The sequence below is a fragment of the Syngnathus acus genome, chromosome 3, assembly GCF_901709675.1.
Source record: "Syngnathus acus chromosome 3, fSynAcu1.2, whole genome shotgun sequence".
Lineage (NCBI taxonomy): Eukaryota > Metazoa > Chordata > Actinopteri > Syngnathiformes > Syngnathidae > Syngnathus > Syngnathus acus.
In genome coordinates this window covers 13,322,416-13,342,615 of record NC_051089.1, presented here as the reverse complement: position 1 = coordinate 13,342,615, position 20,200 = coordinate 13,322,416, and the positions used below count along the sequence as shown (strand labels likewise).

The window sequence follows — 20,200 nt, the reverse complement described above, 5'->3', positions numbered from 1 at the left end:
TATTATATATATTTCATATACATATATTATATATGTATAGAATGTTTCAATATGTTCCTCTTGTTGCATGCAATTAATTGTTCTCTGAGGAGATTTGAAGAGTTTTTTTTTTTCCCCCCCCCTCGTTTAAAGAGCACAGCGTCCTTCACGTCCAAGTAGTCTGAGGCTACCCGGGGAATCCGATGGAGAAGGGGACAGCTCACCAAACTCAACCATTTCCAACAGCAGTAATGATGGATTTGGGGGACTAATGTCTTTTGCTAGTAAGAATATTTTGAACTAATATTAATTTGTTCTCTGTTCCTACGATGTAATAACGTGTTGACCTTTTAATGCCTTCTCAAATTCTGGAAAATTGTGCAATGGAAATCACCTTTTTTCCTCCCTCCAGTAGAAAGAATGACTTGATTGTGATTTGTGGTAAACGATGGCCAACAGCTGCTGTTGTTGACAACCTGTATTCATTGTAGGTAATCTTTACAAGAATCACGGTACCAGTTTCAGTCTGTCCCAGCTGGCCCTACCAAACAAAGCTGCAAGGGAGAAAGCCACGCCTTTCCCCAGCCTGAAAGGTATAGTAGCGCAGCCAATCACACACATTTAAACGCTCTCGATGGACTCCTTTTTTGTTTCGAAGGCTGTATACTGGTCAGTTGATTTCCTGAGCCCAGCTCATTTTGTTTTATTTTTTAAATCATATATTAGTCTGCCAGCATCATCATTTTATCTTAATTGGTATAATGTATAGTTAAAGTATGTGCATGGCTTAATTATTAAGGCATTACTTTTAAACATGAGCCTAAAGTTCAGGTTCTTAATCATTTGAATGACTGTTTTTTTTCTGTTCTGTTTTCTTCATCTAAATTATTTTTTCTTTTATAAAAGAATATTTAAATTTTGACATTGAGGAGGAGCTGGACCAAGCAGGTCTGTAGAGATTCCATTTTTATAGCCTGACTTTTTTTTTTGTCCTCCCTCTGATTGCTAACAGTTATGGCGCTATTTTAAAGGAGGGTATTGAGGATTTTAGGCACAGTTTTTTTCTCAAGTCGGTAAATGGGAGAATTCACACGCACAAAAAAAAACGTGTTTTTTTTGTTATGCTTTTCTAGGGGTCTACAATTTTGTTAGTGTTCCCTCATAAAATCAAAAAAGCTGCTGAATTTGCAACACTTCTATCTACCTTTAGAAGTTTGGTCTGATGATGACCACTTGTATGCACTCATTTTAAACTTAATGTAAAATTTGCTATCAAGAGTATCTGGTTAAATCACATCGCAAAGTTAAACAAATACAAAACATATCTTGAAAATATTGGTCAAAAGTTTGAATAGGCGATTTAAAAGTGTTTATTGTAAAACTTGTTTAACTTCGATGCGTTGGGTTGTATTTACGTCTGTTATTTTCCTCCTTCTTTAGCCCATTATTGGTCATTATGACAAATTCAAGCTATTGGCCTTTCCGTCCCAAGAATGAAATTACTTTTAGAACGATATGAATTGTGCAGAGGTTGGATTTTTCAACAGAGAGAAAATAAACAGGTGTAGCATGGTACTCAATAGCTCCAATTCATGTGGAATAGCTGCCATAGAAAATGTTCCTTTTCATTTCCGTGTGTTCTGTCTTTGTTGTCCAGATGCACCTGACAGCCCGGGTATGTCATGTATGTTGTGACCGTTTGTAGTGACACCTTACCCTTAGTAGGCCCATACCTATCTTGGTTTTTCAGTGTAGGACTAAGATAGAAGACACTGTGGTAAGCTGTTTTATTCACACCTTCCCATTCCTTCCATATTAACTGGTGGTGGTGGTCCTATTGATAAAGATATCCCCCAACATAACACAAAGTAAAGACATTTACTCTGGGAAGGGCAAGCAATTTTCATTGTGACAGCTGCATATTTGCAAGTTACGGTGTTCCCCCACATATTTTCGAGTCACTGCTTTTCGATTTTCATTTTTTCAAACTATCATCTGTTAGTCGCCACAAAACTCACAGATTCGCTGTTTTTGCATTTAGGCCAACGTCATAGAATTATTGCTACGGCGACATCTTGGTGCCTATTCAGACTTTTTTCTATTTGCCCGCATCTTTGTTCCAAGGAACTCTATGAAATCGAACAAAGGAGCTTCATGTAGTGCTTTGGGGAAAGCTTGTGGCATAAATAGGCAATTATAAACCGTTTTCGGGTTTTGTCAAATTCTTGCTATTTGTGCCAGGGTTCCAGCCTTATCCCCGGCTAATAGCAGGGGAACACTATACAGTGGACAACCGATTAAGCTCTGTTTGCCTTTGAATGAATTCCCAACAAGTCGACTGCTCCCCACTCGAGACGACTCTTTTGTTTTGTCTTACTCTGCTTCATAATTGTCAAAATGACAAGTTAAACAATAGTGGCCTATTATGAGTGTCCTGATGCTTTTGAATTTTGTTCCAAAAAGCATTCAAATATAATTACAGTACAGCGTGTGCATACTTTAGGCCTACATATATATGTTTTATGCTTAACACGACATGAACAACATTATCAATCATTATCTGGGATGAAATCATCATCAGGACATCGTGGGCCATCGTGTACTTTTATGTTGTTTGTCTTTGCTACTTTTTTTTCTGTTTGGCGTCATATTAATTGTGCATGCGTGATGTTAGTATGGGTTGATGTTCAGACTGGTTGTGATTGGGCCGGTATCCCCGTCTCTGTCCACTCCTGGTAGCAACTAATTCTGGGTTTTGTGTGCAGTATTTGGGCTAAATTCTCTAATGGAGATAATAACAGAGGCCGGCCCGGGGAGCGGAGAAGGTGGGTTCTGCTCTTTTCCCGAGTGAGCTGCATGCTTCTCCAAGCCAGTCAACTACATCTCCCCACATCCTTTGCTCATTTTACTCCCTGTGTGTGCCACCAAGGATTCACTGTGTTTTCCCTCAGTCTATTTTCATTCCAATTTACACATTATTGACGCATTACAAACAATTTAAAAGTGTGGGGTGGATTTAAGTGATGTACCACATTAAGCAACACAAATTACCAGCACCAAACACAGACCAGGATAAATAAAAACAAACCTCTTGTCGCGTGGTTCATTTTATCCCTGCTTCTAGTTTCTCGAATGGGGTTGGGCCTAATCACGCTGTACTGCGGATGGTAGCTATACATTGTTATGCAGCTGCAAACAGTTATTTCCAAAAAAAACAACAACCAAGGTTGTAAACTTATAGTTTGTTGAGTTATGTTGTATTTACATCATACTACGGAGTACGGATGCATTTGTTGTTTGTGAGATTTCTAATCACAGAAAAGGCATTATTGTTTGCGTTTTATTTATTTATTGTTCTGCTGATTTTGTGTTGTCTTCAGCCTGGACTCATAAAACATGGCGATAAGAAACATTTGGTAACTGTAATCTTGTGTAAATTGTACTTTCCAAAATGAAATTAGTGCGATAAAACACTCGAAACCACATGCAAACGTTTTGTCAGTAAACCTAAAGATTCACAACAGGAAGGCAATTACATAATAGTTATTTTGTCTGAGGTCTGTATGATTAAAAAATAATAAATTTTTATATATAATTAAATAATATAAGCTCACACTTGATGCTTGCCTTTATTATCTTTGCTGCTGTGGTTTGTACTAAAAGCATGATTGACGCAACGCTTTATAAGACTTCAACAACATTGCGGCAGATGACTTGCGTCAGCTTGTGCTCTTTTGTTTTCTAGCTTTATTGAATTTAGCAATCCATCCTCCTTTTCTGTTGGGCATGTAATTGCGGACATAGTTTCTCCGCGAAATAGTTTTGGTCTCATATCCAGTATGCGCCAATCCAATGTTATGCCACCACCCTGAGCAGGATTTAGCTCTCCTTTTTGTGCGTGTCTTTGTGTGCGTCTATTCTATGCTTGTTTGTTTTGCCCTTCAACTCTCCTGTTGCAATATTGGTCTTGCAGCTTTGGTGATTATGTGGTCAGTAGTTTACTCGGATTACTAGTCTCAAAACAATGATGGAGTGTGGGGGGGGTAAGCTACTTAAAAACCCTGTTTCTCTCCTGGTACAAGTGTGTTTACCCAGAATTCCTCAGAGTTTTACCTTGTGTGCAAGTTTGTGATGCTATTTTTAAGGTTAGCTGTTGTGTTTCGAGATCTCATTGTGTTTTTTTGTGTTGCCACAACAGGTGCACGTGCACCTCGGGCACTTGTGGACCAGAAGTCTTCTGTAATCAAACACAGCCCAACGGTGAAGAGAGAATCACCCTCTCCTCAGGGTCGCATTAATAATACAAGGTAGTCTTTCAAATAAACTAACTTTTTTAAGAGAAGCATGACTTTTTGGAGTATGAACGGCCTTTGCATATCTGTTGACTACACCCGAGTCTCTGCTATCAATACAGTGAAAACCAGCAGTTTTTGAAGGAGGTTGTACAGAGTGTCCTGGATGGACAAGGTGTCGGCTGGCTCAACATGAAAAAAGTGCGCCGTCTGTTGGAGAATGAACAGCTCCGCATCTTTGTGCTGAGCAAACTTAACAGAGCCAGCCAGTCAGAGGAAGACTCTAGACAGGAGATCATACGAGATGTGGTAAATTGTTTCAATCCCATCATGCATTTTTGTTGTTGGTGGTGGTGTGATTTAGTTTTTACTAGTTTTCTATGTTAGATTTCATGTTTGCTCACCATATTGTTCATTAAGTTATTAAAGACAAAGCTAGGGTAAATTTTATTATGCCAGGATATGAATATTAGATATTTTCTTTAACCTAGGAACGTTTAGTTAAGATTAGATTATGATTGCCATTTAAATGTTTATGAACTCTATGAAACATCTATATTTTTGTCAAGATCCTCTTTTAGTTTAATCTGAAATCAGTTACTGATAATTGAAAATACCGGTATTATGAGCGCAATTGTGACCTGATTTATTTACCGTAATTTTCGGACTATAAGTCGCACCGGAGTATAAGTCGCACCAGCCATAAAATGCCCAAAAAAGTGAAAAAAAACATATATATGTATATAAATCGCTCCTGAGTATAAGTCGCCCCCCCGCCCAAACTATGAAAAAAACCGCGACTTATAGTCCGAAAATTACGGTAAATGTTTTTCCCAATGAAAACCAACACAAAATTGTAGAGCAACTTTGCACAGTGTAAAAAATCTAAAATCATATTTATTTTGCAGTTTTTGCATGTGCTTGTATTTCTGACATAAATCATCTTTGTCTTCAGGAAGTGAGCCGGAAGGTGTACAAGGGCATGCTGGACATACTGAAATGTACGGTATCCAGTTTGGAGCATTCCTACTCAAACGCAGGCCTTGGAGGAATGGCCAGTGTCTTCATCTTATTGGAGATAGCACGCACGCATTATCAAACCAAAGGTAAGTTTAATAGAGAATCTTTGCAGTTTTTCTTTTAGTATATTACCGGTAAATACAATTCATGTATTCATCCTTAAAGTTTTTTTTTTTTGCGAAGCAGCATGGGCTTGTGCCTAAACACCGGCCAAAGCTTTGTGTTGCATTTGTGTCAAGCTCTCTTTCATTTAACTAACGAAACTAACAAACTTTCCTCTAATTTTGCTGAACTCGGTCTGTGGCCCTTTTACTTTTGATAACTTGTTAGACCCTGAAAAGCGCAAGCGAAGCCCCACAGATAGTGCTGGCAGCCCCGGGAGTAAAGAGAGTCCTTCTGGCCGAATGGAGGCCGCCAGACCACAAGGTCTTCTGACCGTCCCTCATCTGCAGCTGCCACATCACACAACGGGCAGAGGAGCCCGCCATTTTGACAGCCGGAGCCTGAACGAAGAGAACTTTATTGCCTCGATTGGTGTGTACATCACTCCAGCCTGGTTGCATGTGCAGAGTGAGACTCCTTGAAAAGCTCATCTACCCCAGAACAAATTCCTCTCCCTTCTCCAACCATTCCCAAGAAACTTACATTCACGACAATGCTGCAGGAGTTACAATATTCCATACATTACTGTTAAATTGGCTTTCGAAGAATTACAGCAACGGTCTAAGCACCTGAGATTGTGCAATGTATTTATAGTTTACATCCAGGTTGACATGTTTAAAAATGAACCAATATAAAACAAGTCTGCAATAGTACAACCCAAAAATGTTTGGAATAATGTGTAGCCCTGCGTCCCTGCTCGGATTGCGTTTGTCCCGCCCTCCTAAAACATTTGTGTCTTCGTTTGCCTCCTCTCAAGAGGTCTGTCGTCAGCCTCTCGGCACCTTGAATGCATGTCTTTTTGCTTTTATTTTCAAGACCTAAATCTGCAGTAGTGGCCAAGTCATATAGGCATCAGTTGAAAAATTAGCGCTTGCTTGTGCCTTTACTGCAGGTTCCGACAACCTAAAATATGGCAGTTCCTCTTGCTCTCTGCATGGATTGTGGAAATAAACTCCCAGGAAACAGTCCCAGTTAAGAACAAAACAGACATTATTTGAATTTTTAATGGCCAAAGCATCAAGCATAGTAATTGGTTCAAGTCAAACTTTTTTTCTGGGCCTGTATACCAGGGACACAAGAGTCAAGTTACTAGTAGCTTGAGACCTCTCTTCCTGTTAGAAGTTGCACCCTCAATTCTACAGAATGCTGTGTGACGTGCATATCCCAGCTTTTGCAACTGCTCCCATTTCATCATGTGGCTTGCCGGCCCATCGACGACATTCCATGCTCTTCTCCAGTCCAACAATATCTCCCTCTGATCTGTTTACTGGCGAGCCAAACCACTTCATTTGATTAAGAATGTTCTCTGTTCTGAGTCAGAGCACATTCTGCTATTGGTGTGGCTCTCCAGGTGCTCTGAGTGTGTTGTAATGTTACCATCGTAGCTATCTCACCTAATGTGCTCAACTTGAAAAGCAGTAAAAAGTCTTTCAGGTTGTTACGCAGCTACATGCAAACATTACAAAACATTCTACTGACGTCATTCGGTAGTGTCCTGTGTTTTTTAAGTTTATTTTGAGCTTTATTTTACTTTGCTTTCAATGCTCATCCACCATACTACATACTTTTTCAACATGCTCTCTGACTATCTGTCTTTCTCTCCTTGCTTGCAATGCATCTTGGGTAGAATTGTGGAGCAAGCACCAGGATAAGCAAAAATCTATGGAAAAACCACAGAGTAAGAAACTTCACACATCCAAAAAAAGATTGGGGTATTAAGTTGTTGACTCTTTTCCCACCCCTCTCTGTCTTTTTATAGTCGACTATGTCTTTACCTCGCCGTACAAAAGGGACACAAAATATGATGTACAAAACAATTCGTGTAATATTGACTCACAAGTCACATAAACCCATTTTAGTCAGTTTCTTATGGTTTAAAGTCTACAGTCTAGGCTTCATAAATCACATGTGCAGTATGCTTTGAACAATAAGCAGGTTTAAAATCATAGTGCAGCTTGTTATTTTTCGATACTTGGCAAATTCTATAGGCATACAGCATTTTTAAGCTATTTCTACTGTAAGACGTTGCATCAAAATTTACACCTGCTGCCCTTTCCTTCTCTTTATGCTTTCCAATTGTCTCGCTTTTCATTTTTTGGTTTTAGATATTATTGATGCTGTTTCTTAATGATTCATATGACAAGATAACCAAATATGTCATTTTCGGCTGAAGGTGACAGACTAATTTACACTTATTGTTTCTCAGTTTGTCGGCATGCCTAACTGCCTGTGTCTGTGTTTCTGAGCCACATCGGCAGCACTGACGAAGAGTTAATGTTGCGGTCTGTGATGGAGTGTTACACTGCTTCACGCTCTTGCAGTTTTGTTTTCATTTGTGATTGTTTTTCACAATTTTTATTGCACTTTGGGCTTGCTCCCTTCTTGCTTCACTGTCTGGTCCTCTTGAGGTTTCTCAATATACACTTGGATGAATCTTTGTCAGTTTATGTACACTCACCATCCACATGAATTCACAATTGCACAATTTAGCTGGGTCAATGACATCATGAATATGTCTCTTTCTTGTTTTCTTCTGCTTTGAAGACAATACTAAATTAATCTGTAAATACTTGGAATTTATTTTGAGATTTCATCAAACCGATTGAGCTCATAATTGAGCACAAAGCACTTGAAACAATCCTGCCAGTTGTTTTTTTTAAAGGATTCACATTATTTTATTTATCATGTAGTGTATTTATATATTTTCAAAAAATCTTTTTTTTTTTTGAGAATGTTTGTGTACTTTTTCATTATCTAACTCACTGGCACAATCCTGCACAAATTAAGCAGGACAACTACATAGAACATGAATGGTGTCATTTGACATCTTTTATATGTTTCTTTTTAATTCAAGAAAACAAATCTAAAGTTATGCATATACATACATTTCCCCAGTAAATATTTATAGTGTGAAAATATTTTGTACAGAAATTCTAATATTGCCATGACATTCATGTCCCTGGTGAATGTATTTAAAACTGTTTCTGCAATTGCTAAAGTAGTGATCAAAAAGCATTTCATGCCAAGTATAATGGTCTCCTTTATGTTCTGACCAATAGCCGATTATGTGTCAAAAGATTTCTTAAATGAAGTGAAAACATTGTATATATTGCTTTTGTTGTTGATGTGCAGTGCTGGCTTTGAATCGGGTGACTCGCAGCAAGGTAAGATTGTGAAAGATTCATTGAGAATAGTCTGACAGTTGTATTTCTACTCAGGGGCTGAAGGAGCAAAGCAGCAGCGCCCCCAGGTGACTGATGAAGAGGAAAAGAAATCTCAGATGAGTGCTGATAGTGGTCTCAGTGTCACCTCTGGATCTCAGGTTAGCCATGCATGGTGTACATAAACATTAGTGGGTAGAATCTATAATGGTCATAAACAGGTTCTGGTAGCCAATGTAATCTCTGATGTTGCCTGACCGAAATACATTGCTGTCATGACTCCTGATTTTTGTCTCTGATCTTCTGTCGTCTTGTCTCCGTAGAAGAGTGACACAGAGTCTGTAACGAGTTCCGAACCGCCCATCTTAACAAGAAGTACCAGCCAAGACTCAGAGGCGAGCACAGTGGTAGGGCAGGACCAACCCAAATAGTGCCTTTTGCCTTTGTCTATTTTATTATTATTTTTTTTTAAATCTACATTCATTTTACATCCTGCATTACGATGAATTAATCGGTCATTTATCTTATTTTGAGTAGTTGAATGATCTGATTTTAACATTTTGGAATACTTAAAAAGCAAAACTCAAGTGAACTAATAATCTTTTCAACTACATTTATTTTGTGTGTGTGTAGATAAGCAATAGCTCTGGAGAGACTCTGGGTGCTGACAGTGACCTGAGCAGCACAGTGGGAGATGGTTTGGGTGGGAGAAGTGCTTTACATCTAGCACAGTCCAGAGGGACCCTCTCTGACAGTGAGATTGAAACAAATCCTGCTACCAGCTCAGTGTTTGTAAGTTCAAAAATTCTGACTCAAGACTTATTTTATTTTGAGGTCTCTTGGATTGATTTATTTTTATGTGACTTTTTTTTTTAAGCGCAGGTTTGAGTAAAACCAAGGTTTCAGTTATTGTAGTCTTAATAAAAGGTATGACGCAAGTTCAGAAATTGAGCTCCTTAATTGATCAATTCTACATCATAAAACCTCCTTTCAGTAACGTCAGTGTGTGGTTGCATATAATTTATGATGCGCATTAAGAAAAAATACATTGCTGCAACTTAATAAAGAAATGACATTATTTTGATGTTATAAAATGTGCATGATTTGTCTGTTTTTTTACCAGGGAAAGACTCACACACTAAAACCTGGCGCAAAAGAAAACACATCTGCAATAGCAAAAGGGGCGCCCACTCAGCCAATGGAGGACATCAGTATGAGGATCTACCTTTGTGATGGCCTCTTGGGTATGTTCAGTTTGTGTTGCAATCACTTCTGTCGATCTGATTATCTCTGCTTTTGTGTTTTCGGTTTTTGGTCTCAACTTCATCTTTGGAGTGCGTGTTTTGTTTTTGCTATTAACACTTTTTCAATGATGGCCTAACCCCCTCTGCTTCTCTTCCCTCCTGCATCTTTTTCCTCCTGGGCAAATATTCCAGGCCGCGATAAGAGCTCCGTTTGGGATCAACTAGAGGATGCTGCCATGGAAACCTTTTCGCTAAGTAGGGCTAATCTCTTGCTGTGGGCCTTTTTCCCTTTGCGTAGGGTGCAAATGTTGTTTACCAAGTCTAGTGCTTAATTTAGCAGCTGGTGTTTTGTGGTGTTCTCCACTAGATTAATTATCTCGGAATCAACGCTGCATGTTGTTTTTTACTTAATAAGGAAGGGAAACCTTCAAAATTTAACTGTCGCCTGGCTTTATACTTGTAAATACGTTTCTCATCCTTCCTACCCTTTCAGCCTCTCTTACAGAAACTAATAACGATGTGAAATGATTATCTAATAACAATGCAAGGAGTCAAATAATACTATTTTCTTTCTAACTGCAGTCCAACCCCTATTCTAATGGAAAGCACATATTGGAGGTTTAGCACCCTTTTTTTTTTTGATTTTTTTTTTTTTTTGATTTTTTTTCCTTCAATTGATTTCACTTTTCATTTCATAATGATATATGGATTTTCACTGTTCGTGGATCAGGCCCAGCGAATTGCTGTGGTTGTCTGTATTTATGAATCATCTCTATAAATCGTCATACAATCTTGTTGTGGTACCTGAAAATTGTGCTGCAGCCTGTTCTGTGACGCTGTCTTCAATTTGGTCTGTCAAAGTTAATAATAAAATGGTGTTTAAACACTTAAACATCACAAATACAGAACAAATTCCACCATAAATGTAATGAAAGCTAATCACTCGATCGAGTTCTTTTCAATCATTTGCAAAGTGGTGGACTCAAATGCAAAATGAATATCCAAATGCATTTTTTTTCAAATTTACAAATACCTTCTCTGTTAAATTCCTGACCACCTGCAATATAACAAAAGCAGGATGTAGAAACGTATTTAATAGAACAGATATGAACGTAATGAAACCTTTTTGCTCCATCATCCACATGGTTAAACAACATGGTTTATCTCTAACCTCAACCACCAACCACAAACATTTTTCATAAAGCCAACACAATATAACCTGACACATGTAGTTCTACGAAGCCGCAATGACAGCCCACCTGATATGATGTCACATAAGATAAGTAGTTTGAACTTTAAACCATGCCTAATGATTATTCAGCATCGAGCTCTGCACACTTGATTGATGTGATGTTTTTTACAGGTAAGGAACGCTCCACACTCTGGGACCAGGTGCAGTTCTGGGAGGATGCCTATTTGGATGCTGTAATGTTAGAGCGGGAGGGGATGGGATTGGACCAGGGACCTCAAGAGATGATTGAAAGGTTTGAGAAGTATATCATTATTTAGACTTTTGTTTTCTCTCCCAAGCTTAGATTGGAATTGATTTGTGTTTGGATCGCTGATTATTTATAGGCTGGTTAGCTAAAGCTTTGCGGAAGACTGAGTGCTATTTCACTTCTGAATAGAGTTCTTGATGGAATTGATGTAAGAGAGGAAACTAAATTCATGAACCTTTCACAGTGTTTCCAAAGTATGTTACTGTCTGCGTTTCACTAGATACTTGTCACTGGGAGAACATGACCGCAAGCGGCTGGAGGATGATGAGGACAAACTTCTGGCTACACTACTGCACAACATGATTGCATTCATGCTCATGCTGAAAGTAAGAACTTATATTTCCACCATAGCTTCTACAATTTTAGATACATTCATATATTAAACAAATATTGCCATGAATGTTTTTCTAGGTGAGCAAAAATGACATCCGCAAGAAAGTGAGGCGCTTGATGGGCAAGTCCCACATTGGCCTTTCCTACAGCCAAGAGGTCAATGAGTTGCTGGACAAATTGGCCCAAATGGTCAGCATATGCCTCTTTTAATGTGCTCTATGAACTATTGCGCATCACGTTTTTGTGTTGTCCTCCTAGAATGGCCGTGAGCTGTCAATCAGGCCCTGTGGAAGCCGCCATATCAAGAAGCAAACGTTTGTTGTACATGCTGGTACTGATACTACTGGGGACATTTTTTTCATGGAGGTTTGCATCTTCATTCTGGTTTACTATTACAAATTGAACTTTGGCCCTGTTGTCTAAGTGTTTTTCATTTCACTCAATGCCTCAGGTTTGTGACGACTGCATAGTCCTCCGCAGCAACATTGGCACCGTGTATGAGCGCTGGTGGTATGAGAAGCTCATCAACATGACTTACTGCCCCAAGACCAAGGTTTTATGTCTTTGGAGACGTAACGGCCAAGAGACTCAACTCAATAAGTTCTATACCAAAAAGGTGAGAAATTTCTCCTTCTTTTTTTCTTTAATTAAGAGGAGTATTTTCCCACTCCTTTAACCTAGAGTGCTTTCCTGTCTGCTTCCTAGTGTCGGGAACTCTACTACTGTGTTAAAGATAGTATGGAAAGAGCTGCAGCCAGACAGCAAAGCTCCAAACCAGGTATGTTTTTTTTTTTTTGTCCCTTAGATTTGCAGTATTTGTGGGATAGCCCTAGCAGTTGAGATCAAAATCAGATTTTACTCCAAAACAGAAAAGACGTGTAGTTTGTGCTATTTTTTGTAAAAAAAAAAGCTTCCACTAAGCATTGCAATAAATCTATTCAGAAAGAAATCACCTGATGCAGAAGGCTCCCCGGCTACAGCGATGATGTAACGGTTACATTGTAACCCAACTTTGTATGCAAGTCACCACGTGCTGTAGACTTATTTGTAACCTATGCGAACACAGTCATAATTGGTTTAGAATTTAGAAAACTGGCCATGTATATGTCAAATTAAAAGAAGCAACTATAGCAAAATAGTTTCAGACACATGTTACTAAGCTCTTAAATTTGTCTAAAAACAAAAAACAAATCAGCGGAAACAGCGCCAAACTTTGGGTTTATTTGGTTAGGTCCAGAACTTGGTGGAGAGTTTCCTGTCCAAGATATGAAAACTGGTGAGGGAGGATTGCTGCAGGTCACATTGGAAGGAATCAACCTGAAGTTCATGCACAGTCAGGTAAGTAGCACGCACCACTGCAGAAAGAGGCTTCATACCTCATTCAAGGGCATGAAAACAAAACTCACTGTTGGTAATGGAGTTTTCATCCCATCTTACTCAATGCCTTTCTGCTCATCTCACGACTTTGCATTCCCGTTCATGTTGTCTTCCTCTAGTGTTACCCACTTTAGCTAATAGTAGTCCAAAGGTAGTCATATCTGGTCAAATATTCGATTGGCCTCATGCTAAATATTTTCCTTAGAGGAAGAACTTGTGTCTTTTGCGTTTTGGATTTCGCTGTTTTCTATTTGTGTTTGTGTGTTTGCCTGCATGCTTGCATTTCTCAAACAATAGCAAGTAGAATCACATCCCTCCACGTTTCTTTTCGCATTTGGGAGATAAAGCTTCTTGTTCATTTACTCTGTGGGAGGAAATTAAGTGTTGTGTGTTTGTTGTGCATCAGTGGTAAGACTGATGACCTTGATCAAAGACTTTTCATTAATAATTGGCTATTCAGTAGCAACCTGGACATTTTAAGTTTGGACCCTCAAACATTGTCATGTGTTGTCTTCACATCTGTGCAGTTAGTGACTTAGGACAGATGGGTGACAAATTAAAGGAAGATGCTTCATAAATGTGACTTGGTTGGTGGTGGTGCACATTGGCCTAGAATTATCGACACTATTCAAAACACACAGGGTGCCAATGCAGCCATTTTAAAATGGATATAATGTCGGCCCACCCTCTGATTCTCATCATCACACAGAGTTTTGCAGTAACTCCAGATAGCAGTACACTTCTTTGCAAGACCAGAGAGCAGGGCATTATAATAATCTATGGGCAAGATATCAAAGCATGAATTAGCATGCATCATTTGGTCACGTTTATATTACGTGGGATGACATTAAGATCAATCTTGAGTTACACCTACATTCTTTACCTATTTCAAGGTATTCAAATCAAATAGATGTGATACAAGTTCCTCTCTTTCACCTGAAGATCAGTGATCTGAACCTCTGTCCTGGTTGAGATACAAGAAATGACTTGTACAGTGAAACTTCTACTTACGAACGTATACACTTCTGGACATTTCGAGATACGAACCGGAGCCTCAACAATGTTTTGCCTCCTCTTACGAACCAAATTCAACTTCCGAACCCGTGAATCTTAAACTGTTAATATAATAGAGCTACCTGCCTTTGCTCTTAAATTGTATCTCCACTCGTGTCACAGCTCTCAATTCCGGATGTTTGATCTTCACATTTAAATCTTACTCAACTGGAACCCCGTTCGATCGTGATGGATTTATTATAAAACAATAAACGCACAAAAGTACAGGCTGTTCCTCTGCAGTAAGACAATGCCAGATGTGACATTTATATGAAGCTGTAGGAACCAAGCGTCCATCTTTTGAGTGCCCCCGTGAATTTCTTGTGCTTGCGTGAGCGTGTGGTGCCAGCCCTTGTTGCTGGAGGAGGAGGCATGGAGGGCTCTGGGGGATGGAAAGCAAAAGGGAAGCCAGCTTTTTAACACCCTAGTCAAATACTTGCCCTGTTTTTTCTTTTGTCTTCATAACGTCTAGGGGTACGGTCTTTGCTAGATTCTCGACTGTAGACAGTGCCCACCCAAAGTGTCGTTGAGTGTTTGTGCTCTTCTGTCCGATAATAATCCAAACCATTTCTCTCCCATGCTTTCTCCCCCTGCAAGGAGCGGAAGGTACACAACCTCTGCTGTGTTTGTTTCTTAGCAGTAACATCTTATGGGTTCCTTTTTCTTTTCTATTGTTTCCTTTTACTCTTGTAGCTGTGTGTCCCTTTCTCTTTTATATGAAAATTCCATGTATGCAGCTATGGGCCACATTTCTTTTGACGAACACCTCAAACAGAAAATGATTTAATCTCTGATGTGACTTTCAATGCTTTTATCAAGCAGTTGTTAATTTTGAACAGTCCCACTGCATTTAACTGTTGCCCATGTATCATGGAAACTTCTCATATTGTGCTTTATTTTTTTTCTTCTTCCGTTGCTGTTAAAAGCTTTGCATTCACATGTAGTTTTTTTTATTTTTAATTTACCTTTCATACTGAGTAAGGCAAGTTTTAACCTGATTATAATTTTTTAAATATATATATATAAAGTTTGAACTTTCATCCAGTATTGTTAAGTTAATAATGTTCTGTCTTGTGTTGTTCTTTTGTTTTTTGTTTGCTTTTTTAGGTTTTCATAGAGCTGAGTCACATTAAAAAGTGCAATACAGTGAAGGGAGTCTTTGTCCTGGAGGAATTTGGTAATTACACCATCTATTGATTGTAGGCCTGTACTTGGCGCGGCAGTAACTCAGCTTCGTGGCATTAAGCTAAATAAAAGTTCACTTAATTGGACGTGAGCAGTCGACTGATGGGCACACCACAAAATGGAGCAAAAACACATTCATTCTGAAATAAAATTTGAAATTAACAATGTAAATGAATTGCTTGATAAATCTAAATGTCTCATGGTAAAGTTACTTACTACATCGATAATGATTTTATGGTCGGATTACTCTAAAAATCTAGTTGGGGCAGTAAAGTAAATAGTGAACAAAAAAAAAGTATAGAATAAAGCCTTGAAAACTCCAACAGATGTTCCTAAGTGCGAAAGAGAAATCTTCAGTGCAGATGGCAGCAATCCACCATATATTAGTAATATATTACTCATCAGTAATTTTTCCTTATGCATTCCACCCTCATTTTTGGGATATAAAACTTATCTTAATGCCAACGTCTTGTGCCAGGCATAAATGCAAACTCACCACCGAAATCAGGCATAATACATCCCAATTTTATTTAGGGGATTATTTAATCCGGAGGTCAGTGAATGATGGAGTAAAACACAGAGTGAGTTGCCGATATTATTGATATGAGTCTAGGTTAACCGAACAGATGGATAGAAGAGCGTAAGTAGGTTGGTGTTGTAATTTTGTTGTTCTAAAGAGCAGGCAGAGAAGTCGGAAATAGTTTCCAAAGGTTGAAGTGAAGCGCCAGGCTGGGTTACTGTCGTGTCTCTGTGCTGATTTTGTAATGTTGCCCTCATCTTTGCCACTATGAAAACCTTCATTCTCCAGCAGGTAAAGTGTTGTCACCTTTTTTATTCAGACAAATTACACACACTCACACACACACACACACACTGTGATCTTTCGACTCGTTCATTTTGCTGTCCTGTGCTCACCTCATCAGTTGCGGTTCATTTGGGAGATCACCCCAGACTCCATCTATCATGGGCCATTTTTGGGGATCTTCCTGAACTGTGTTTTTTTAGGGTGCTGAGAGAAGAGGTTTAACATGTCCTTCATGTGTTCAGTCTCCTCTTCTCTGCTATGGGTTCAGTTACTAATGAAAAGTCAAACTAGGGCCAAATATGTTGGGCACTGCCTAGATGCTTCTTCGTCATGTCACCTTTCACATTCATTTCATTGGGGTGAAGAGAAAATGTGTCTTTGTGTTTGTTCTTTTCATTTAATTTTGTAGGTCTCTTGAAAAACACATTTGTCCATTTTTGTGGGCTTTGTTTTGTCCTAAAGTGGAGATTTATTGGATTTCATATGAAGTCCAGTATTGTTTTTTGCACACACACACTCACGGCACATTTAATTTGTATCCACAACCTATTTTGAAGCCATGTTCGGATTTCCACTTCTTTAACACCAAAAATCTTTCAAAGATAAACTGATTCAAGTTCCTGCTGCCCTTGAATTTCTCTTCTGTCTCTTGCATCGGCATAGTTCCTGAAACTAAAGAAGTGGTGATCCACAAGTACAAGACCCCCATGGTGAGTCCTTATCTGTCAGCCAGCGCACCACTGTCTCTCAGTCAGTATGTCTCACGGTACTCAAAGTAGATGTTTGTATAAATTAATCTAGCCATGTCAAATTTTCATTGTCTGACTTGCACACGTTATCTGTTTGGAATATGATGGACAGTTGCTGGCCCCTTGCTGCTCACAAGTCTCACATTCACCTATTCACACACTCAGGCCCCGTTTTTGGTTTACTGAATAACCCAAGGGCACTTTTGAACGATGTTCTGTTGGGAAACTCAGAACGTTATTCAAATGTGCAGTTGAGTGTGTCAGCGTGGCCGTATAAGCCAGATAGTAAAGAGTTGAGTTAGTCATCCAACCGCAAAACGACAATGAAACTGTCTTAATGACACTATAACTGTTGAAATTTATCTTAAAACATCTTTGCACAACTGTAATCTGGCATCTTTAGCCAAAGGTGCAATTCTTGTGGTTTAATGCCCGCCTTGTTTATGTTATTGCTCAAAGCGAAAGTAAGCCACCACGAGTACTTTCAAAGGCAGTGCAGCTTCTTCGTCATAGTTGAATGGAGGAGAAGAAGACAATGGTGGTATGAAAAAGAAGCAGCAGCAAGAGGAGCACCAGTCATAGCCGCCAACATTTCTTTGGCACGACAAGGGTTTAAAGTCATATTCATCCACCAGGATTGTACCTTTGGCTAAAATACACCATTTTAGGATGAAAGTAAAACTTGAACGTATGGTTACATCCTACTGGTCCACTGGCAGGGCGCAGAGCACACTCCTCTCACAGCCTACAGCTCGCTATTTATTCTTCATTATGGATTTTAAAAATTAAATCTTGGGTTTTGACAATGGTAGTGCAAAACATTTCTGGAATTAATAAGATTGTTTTCTATAATGTCTTATTGAGCAGATCCAATCAGTGTTATGATGGATTGGCAAAATTATGACGATCCGATTTTGAAAATGAAAAAAAAAAAGGAAAGATATCTGCCGATAAAATCTAGCATAACTAACCTCTTTGTTCATCAAAAAAATGTATTTATTATTTGATGTCACTTTGGCATTATGCAGTTTGACCATTGAACCTGCTTAACTATAGGAACATGAAAAAAAAAAACTATATCCTGCACAATAAACACCTAGATTAATAAAAATAAGAATTGTTGAAGATCAAATGCAAATATTTTGAACTTAAGTTAAATGCAACTCGACTGTAATACTGCAGTGATTTGCTTATGTGCCACTAGTGGGAGCCCGTGTGGCACATATGCTACATATAGACAGCACACCTTGAGAATCACTGTGCAGGGAAGTACAAGTCCTCGAACAATGACGTACTGTGTTTGCTTTGAACATTTGTTCCAAGGTGCAAAATCTACTTTTTGACTAATTAAACGGGATCCTTGTTTTACGCCGCTCCCACTATGACTTTTCAAGGTTAGCAGCAGCATGAAATGAATTTGTAATAATATGTAAACTATTAATTGCTGTGTTTCATTGGACTGATTTATATTTATGGGCCAGATTTGTTTTTCATACAAACATGCACTGTCATTTTGACTTCAGCCTTGTTAATGATGAATGGAAGGAAGTCTGTTGCACCAAAATAGTATCATCCATGTACAGTTGCTCCTCAATGTCCTTCGACCCACTAAAGACAGACGTACGCTTGTTAAATCAAAACTACTACCTACTAGGGGAGCAATTTTTAATCATTTCTTTCATTATTGTGTATTTGTTTGCATTTTTTATGCATTTTCCATGCGTTTGGTTAGTCAGTTACATCATGCCACTAATCAAATCAGAATTTGATTTACAGTACACTACACAAATACTAAATGTTTACCGAAAAAGTTGAAGGTCAGCTGGAAATATGTTGACAAATTTTACATGGGGGGTAAAAAAAATAAAATAAAATAAAAATAGACATCTGTGAGTGACCCTTAAACTTTTAAACCGCAACATACAGGTGCAAGTTTACATAACCAGTCCTTTTCAAGCTGTTGACATTTTGACATGATGACACCAAGACAACAGCTAACATCTTCCACCGCCTCCTCATGTTGTGCAGGCCCACCAGATCTGTTACTCGGTCCTCTGCCTTTTCTCCTACGTGGCAGCTGTGAAGGGGAAGGAGCCGGATGGAAAAGCCAAGATACTATCGCCACGACCCCTCCCGAGCTAGTGCACCTTCTGCCCCCTCTGGTCTCCAATTCCCCTCCTCCTCCTCCTCCTTCATGTGCCTCTACTTGAGTTCCAACACCACAGACAATCCCTCAGTAACACGGAAGCACACACATCTGTGTAAATATTGGCCTGTTTTAGACCCTCTGTGCTCTGTGATGTCATGTAAATATTTGTTCCCAGGAGGTCTGTCCTCATCTCTTTTCCTTTACGATACGACCAGATGTTCTGTAAGAACATTAGAGGAACCAAGTGCATGCAGGTCACGTGCACACAGCTCTCCCGTCATACAACTTTGTGTGATTGCGTGCTTATTTAGTGTGACGTGGCCGCTAAGGAAACAATGTGTTCTCTTGCTGTTAGCTCAGTCCGCCGGGCTGATTTGCTGTTCTAGTTCCACTGTAACCTTGTCTGTGCTCTGCTGTTGATCAATAGCATGTTATTTTGACCGTTCAGGAATAAATATTATATATATTTACATATATAGTATTTATTTAATATATAATTATTGCTGTATATTTCTGAAAAGAAATACCCTTAAATATTGACTTGCCTAAATGTGCAACATTTAGACGTTACCCATTGTTTGTCTCAACGTGTGAACTGTGTAATCTTTTAGTAGGTCGGTCATACAATAGAAAAGCGCTCAATTGAATGTGACCTTCAAACTCAAGATGCAATGGTAGGTTGTACTGTCAATGTACAGGTTTTGCCTTTGCGTAAGGGTTGTCACATGGCCACAGTTTAGTCGGAAAAGCGATAGAGGCGTCATTATTCCATAAAGAAAGTTCACTTAAAATCAATAATGAAGATGTGAACACTGATGACAGTGGGACATTTTCTGGACTGTGATGGAAGTCGCCCCTTAATCGTAAAGATTCAACTTTCTGTCTGTGTGTTCAGTACTTTCTCCTCATCCAGCAATACACTGGTACAATTCCATTTTAGCCATAGACTGTATACAAGTGAATAAGTAGGAATCTGTCACAATAAGCCTGAATCCGAAATTCAATACGGAATTGGGAGAACACTTAGAGGATCTGTGAATCTTTCCAACTGTTTTGTCACTGTGTTGACTGGCTACTGTCGTCTGAGGAAAGAAATGCCAAATGTTGAGTATTCTATTAATCGGCGTATTTAAAAAAAATATATGTACAGTTTTAGCCATCTAATAAAGTGGTCCAAAATAGAGCCCCGTGT

General features: G+C 38.9%; 1 protein-coding gene across 34 annotated transcripts in view; it reads left to right on the top strand.

Annotated features, from left to right (window-relative positions):
* Positions 1–20,191, top strand: part of madd (MAP-kinase activating death domain) — a 32,482-nt gene extending 12,291 nt beyond the window's left edge. For 5 of the 34 annotated variants that reach the window (XM_037247783.1, XM_037247790.1, XM_037247798.1 and 2 more), the window contains 23 exons: positions 133–263; positions 471–572; positions 4,178–4,286; positions 4,394–4,580; positions 5,227–5,377; positions 5,622–5,825; positions 7,081–7,131; positions 8,672–8,775; positions 8,938–9,021; positions 9,248–9,406; positions 9,738–9,858; positions 10,051–10,113; positions 11,222–11,342; positions 11,578–11,683; positions 11,769–11,879; positions 11,949–12,056; positions 12,142–12,306; positions 12,396–12,468; positions 12,922–13,028; positions 14,718–14,726; positions 15,228–15,297; positions 16,774–16,820; positions 18,888–20,191. In XM_037247783.1, the coding sequence (XP_037103678.1) occupies positions 133–263; positions 471–572; positions 4,178–4,286; positions 4,394–4,580; positions 5,227–5,377; positions 5,622–5,825; positions 7,081–7,131; positions 8,672–8,775; positions 8,938–9,021; positions 9,248–9,406; positions 9,738–9,858; positions 10,051–10,113; positions 11,222–11,342; positions 11,578–11,683; positions 11,769–11,879; positions 11,949–12,056; positions 12,142–12,306; positions 12,396–12,468; positions 12,922–13,028; positions 14,718–14,726; positions 15,228–15,297; positions 16,774–16,820; positions 18,888–19,001 (2,497 nt within the window). In that variant the 3' untranslated portion in view covers positions 19,002–20,191. Of the gene's footprint in view, positions 1–132; positions 264–470; positions 573–2,744; positions 2,805–4,177; positions 4,287–4,393; positions 4,581–5,226; positions 5,378–5,621; positions 5,826–7,080; positions 7,132–8,671; positions 8,776–8,937; positions 9,022–9,247; positions 9,407–9,737; positions 9,859–10,050; positions 10,114–11,221; positions 11,343–11,577; positions 11,684–11,768; positions 11,880–11,948; positions 12,057–12,141; positions 12,307–12,395; positions 12,469–12,921; positions 13,029–14,717; positions 14,727–15,227; positions 15,298–16,773; positions 16,821–18,887 lie in introns of all 34 variants that reach the window. The other 29 variants (XM_037247799.1, XM_037247804.1, XM_037247812.1 and 26 more) reach the window with 16 other exon arrangements.
* The last annotated feature ends 9 nt before the right edge of the window (positions 20,192–20,200 follow it).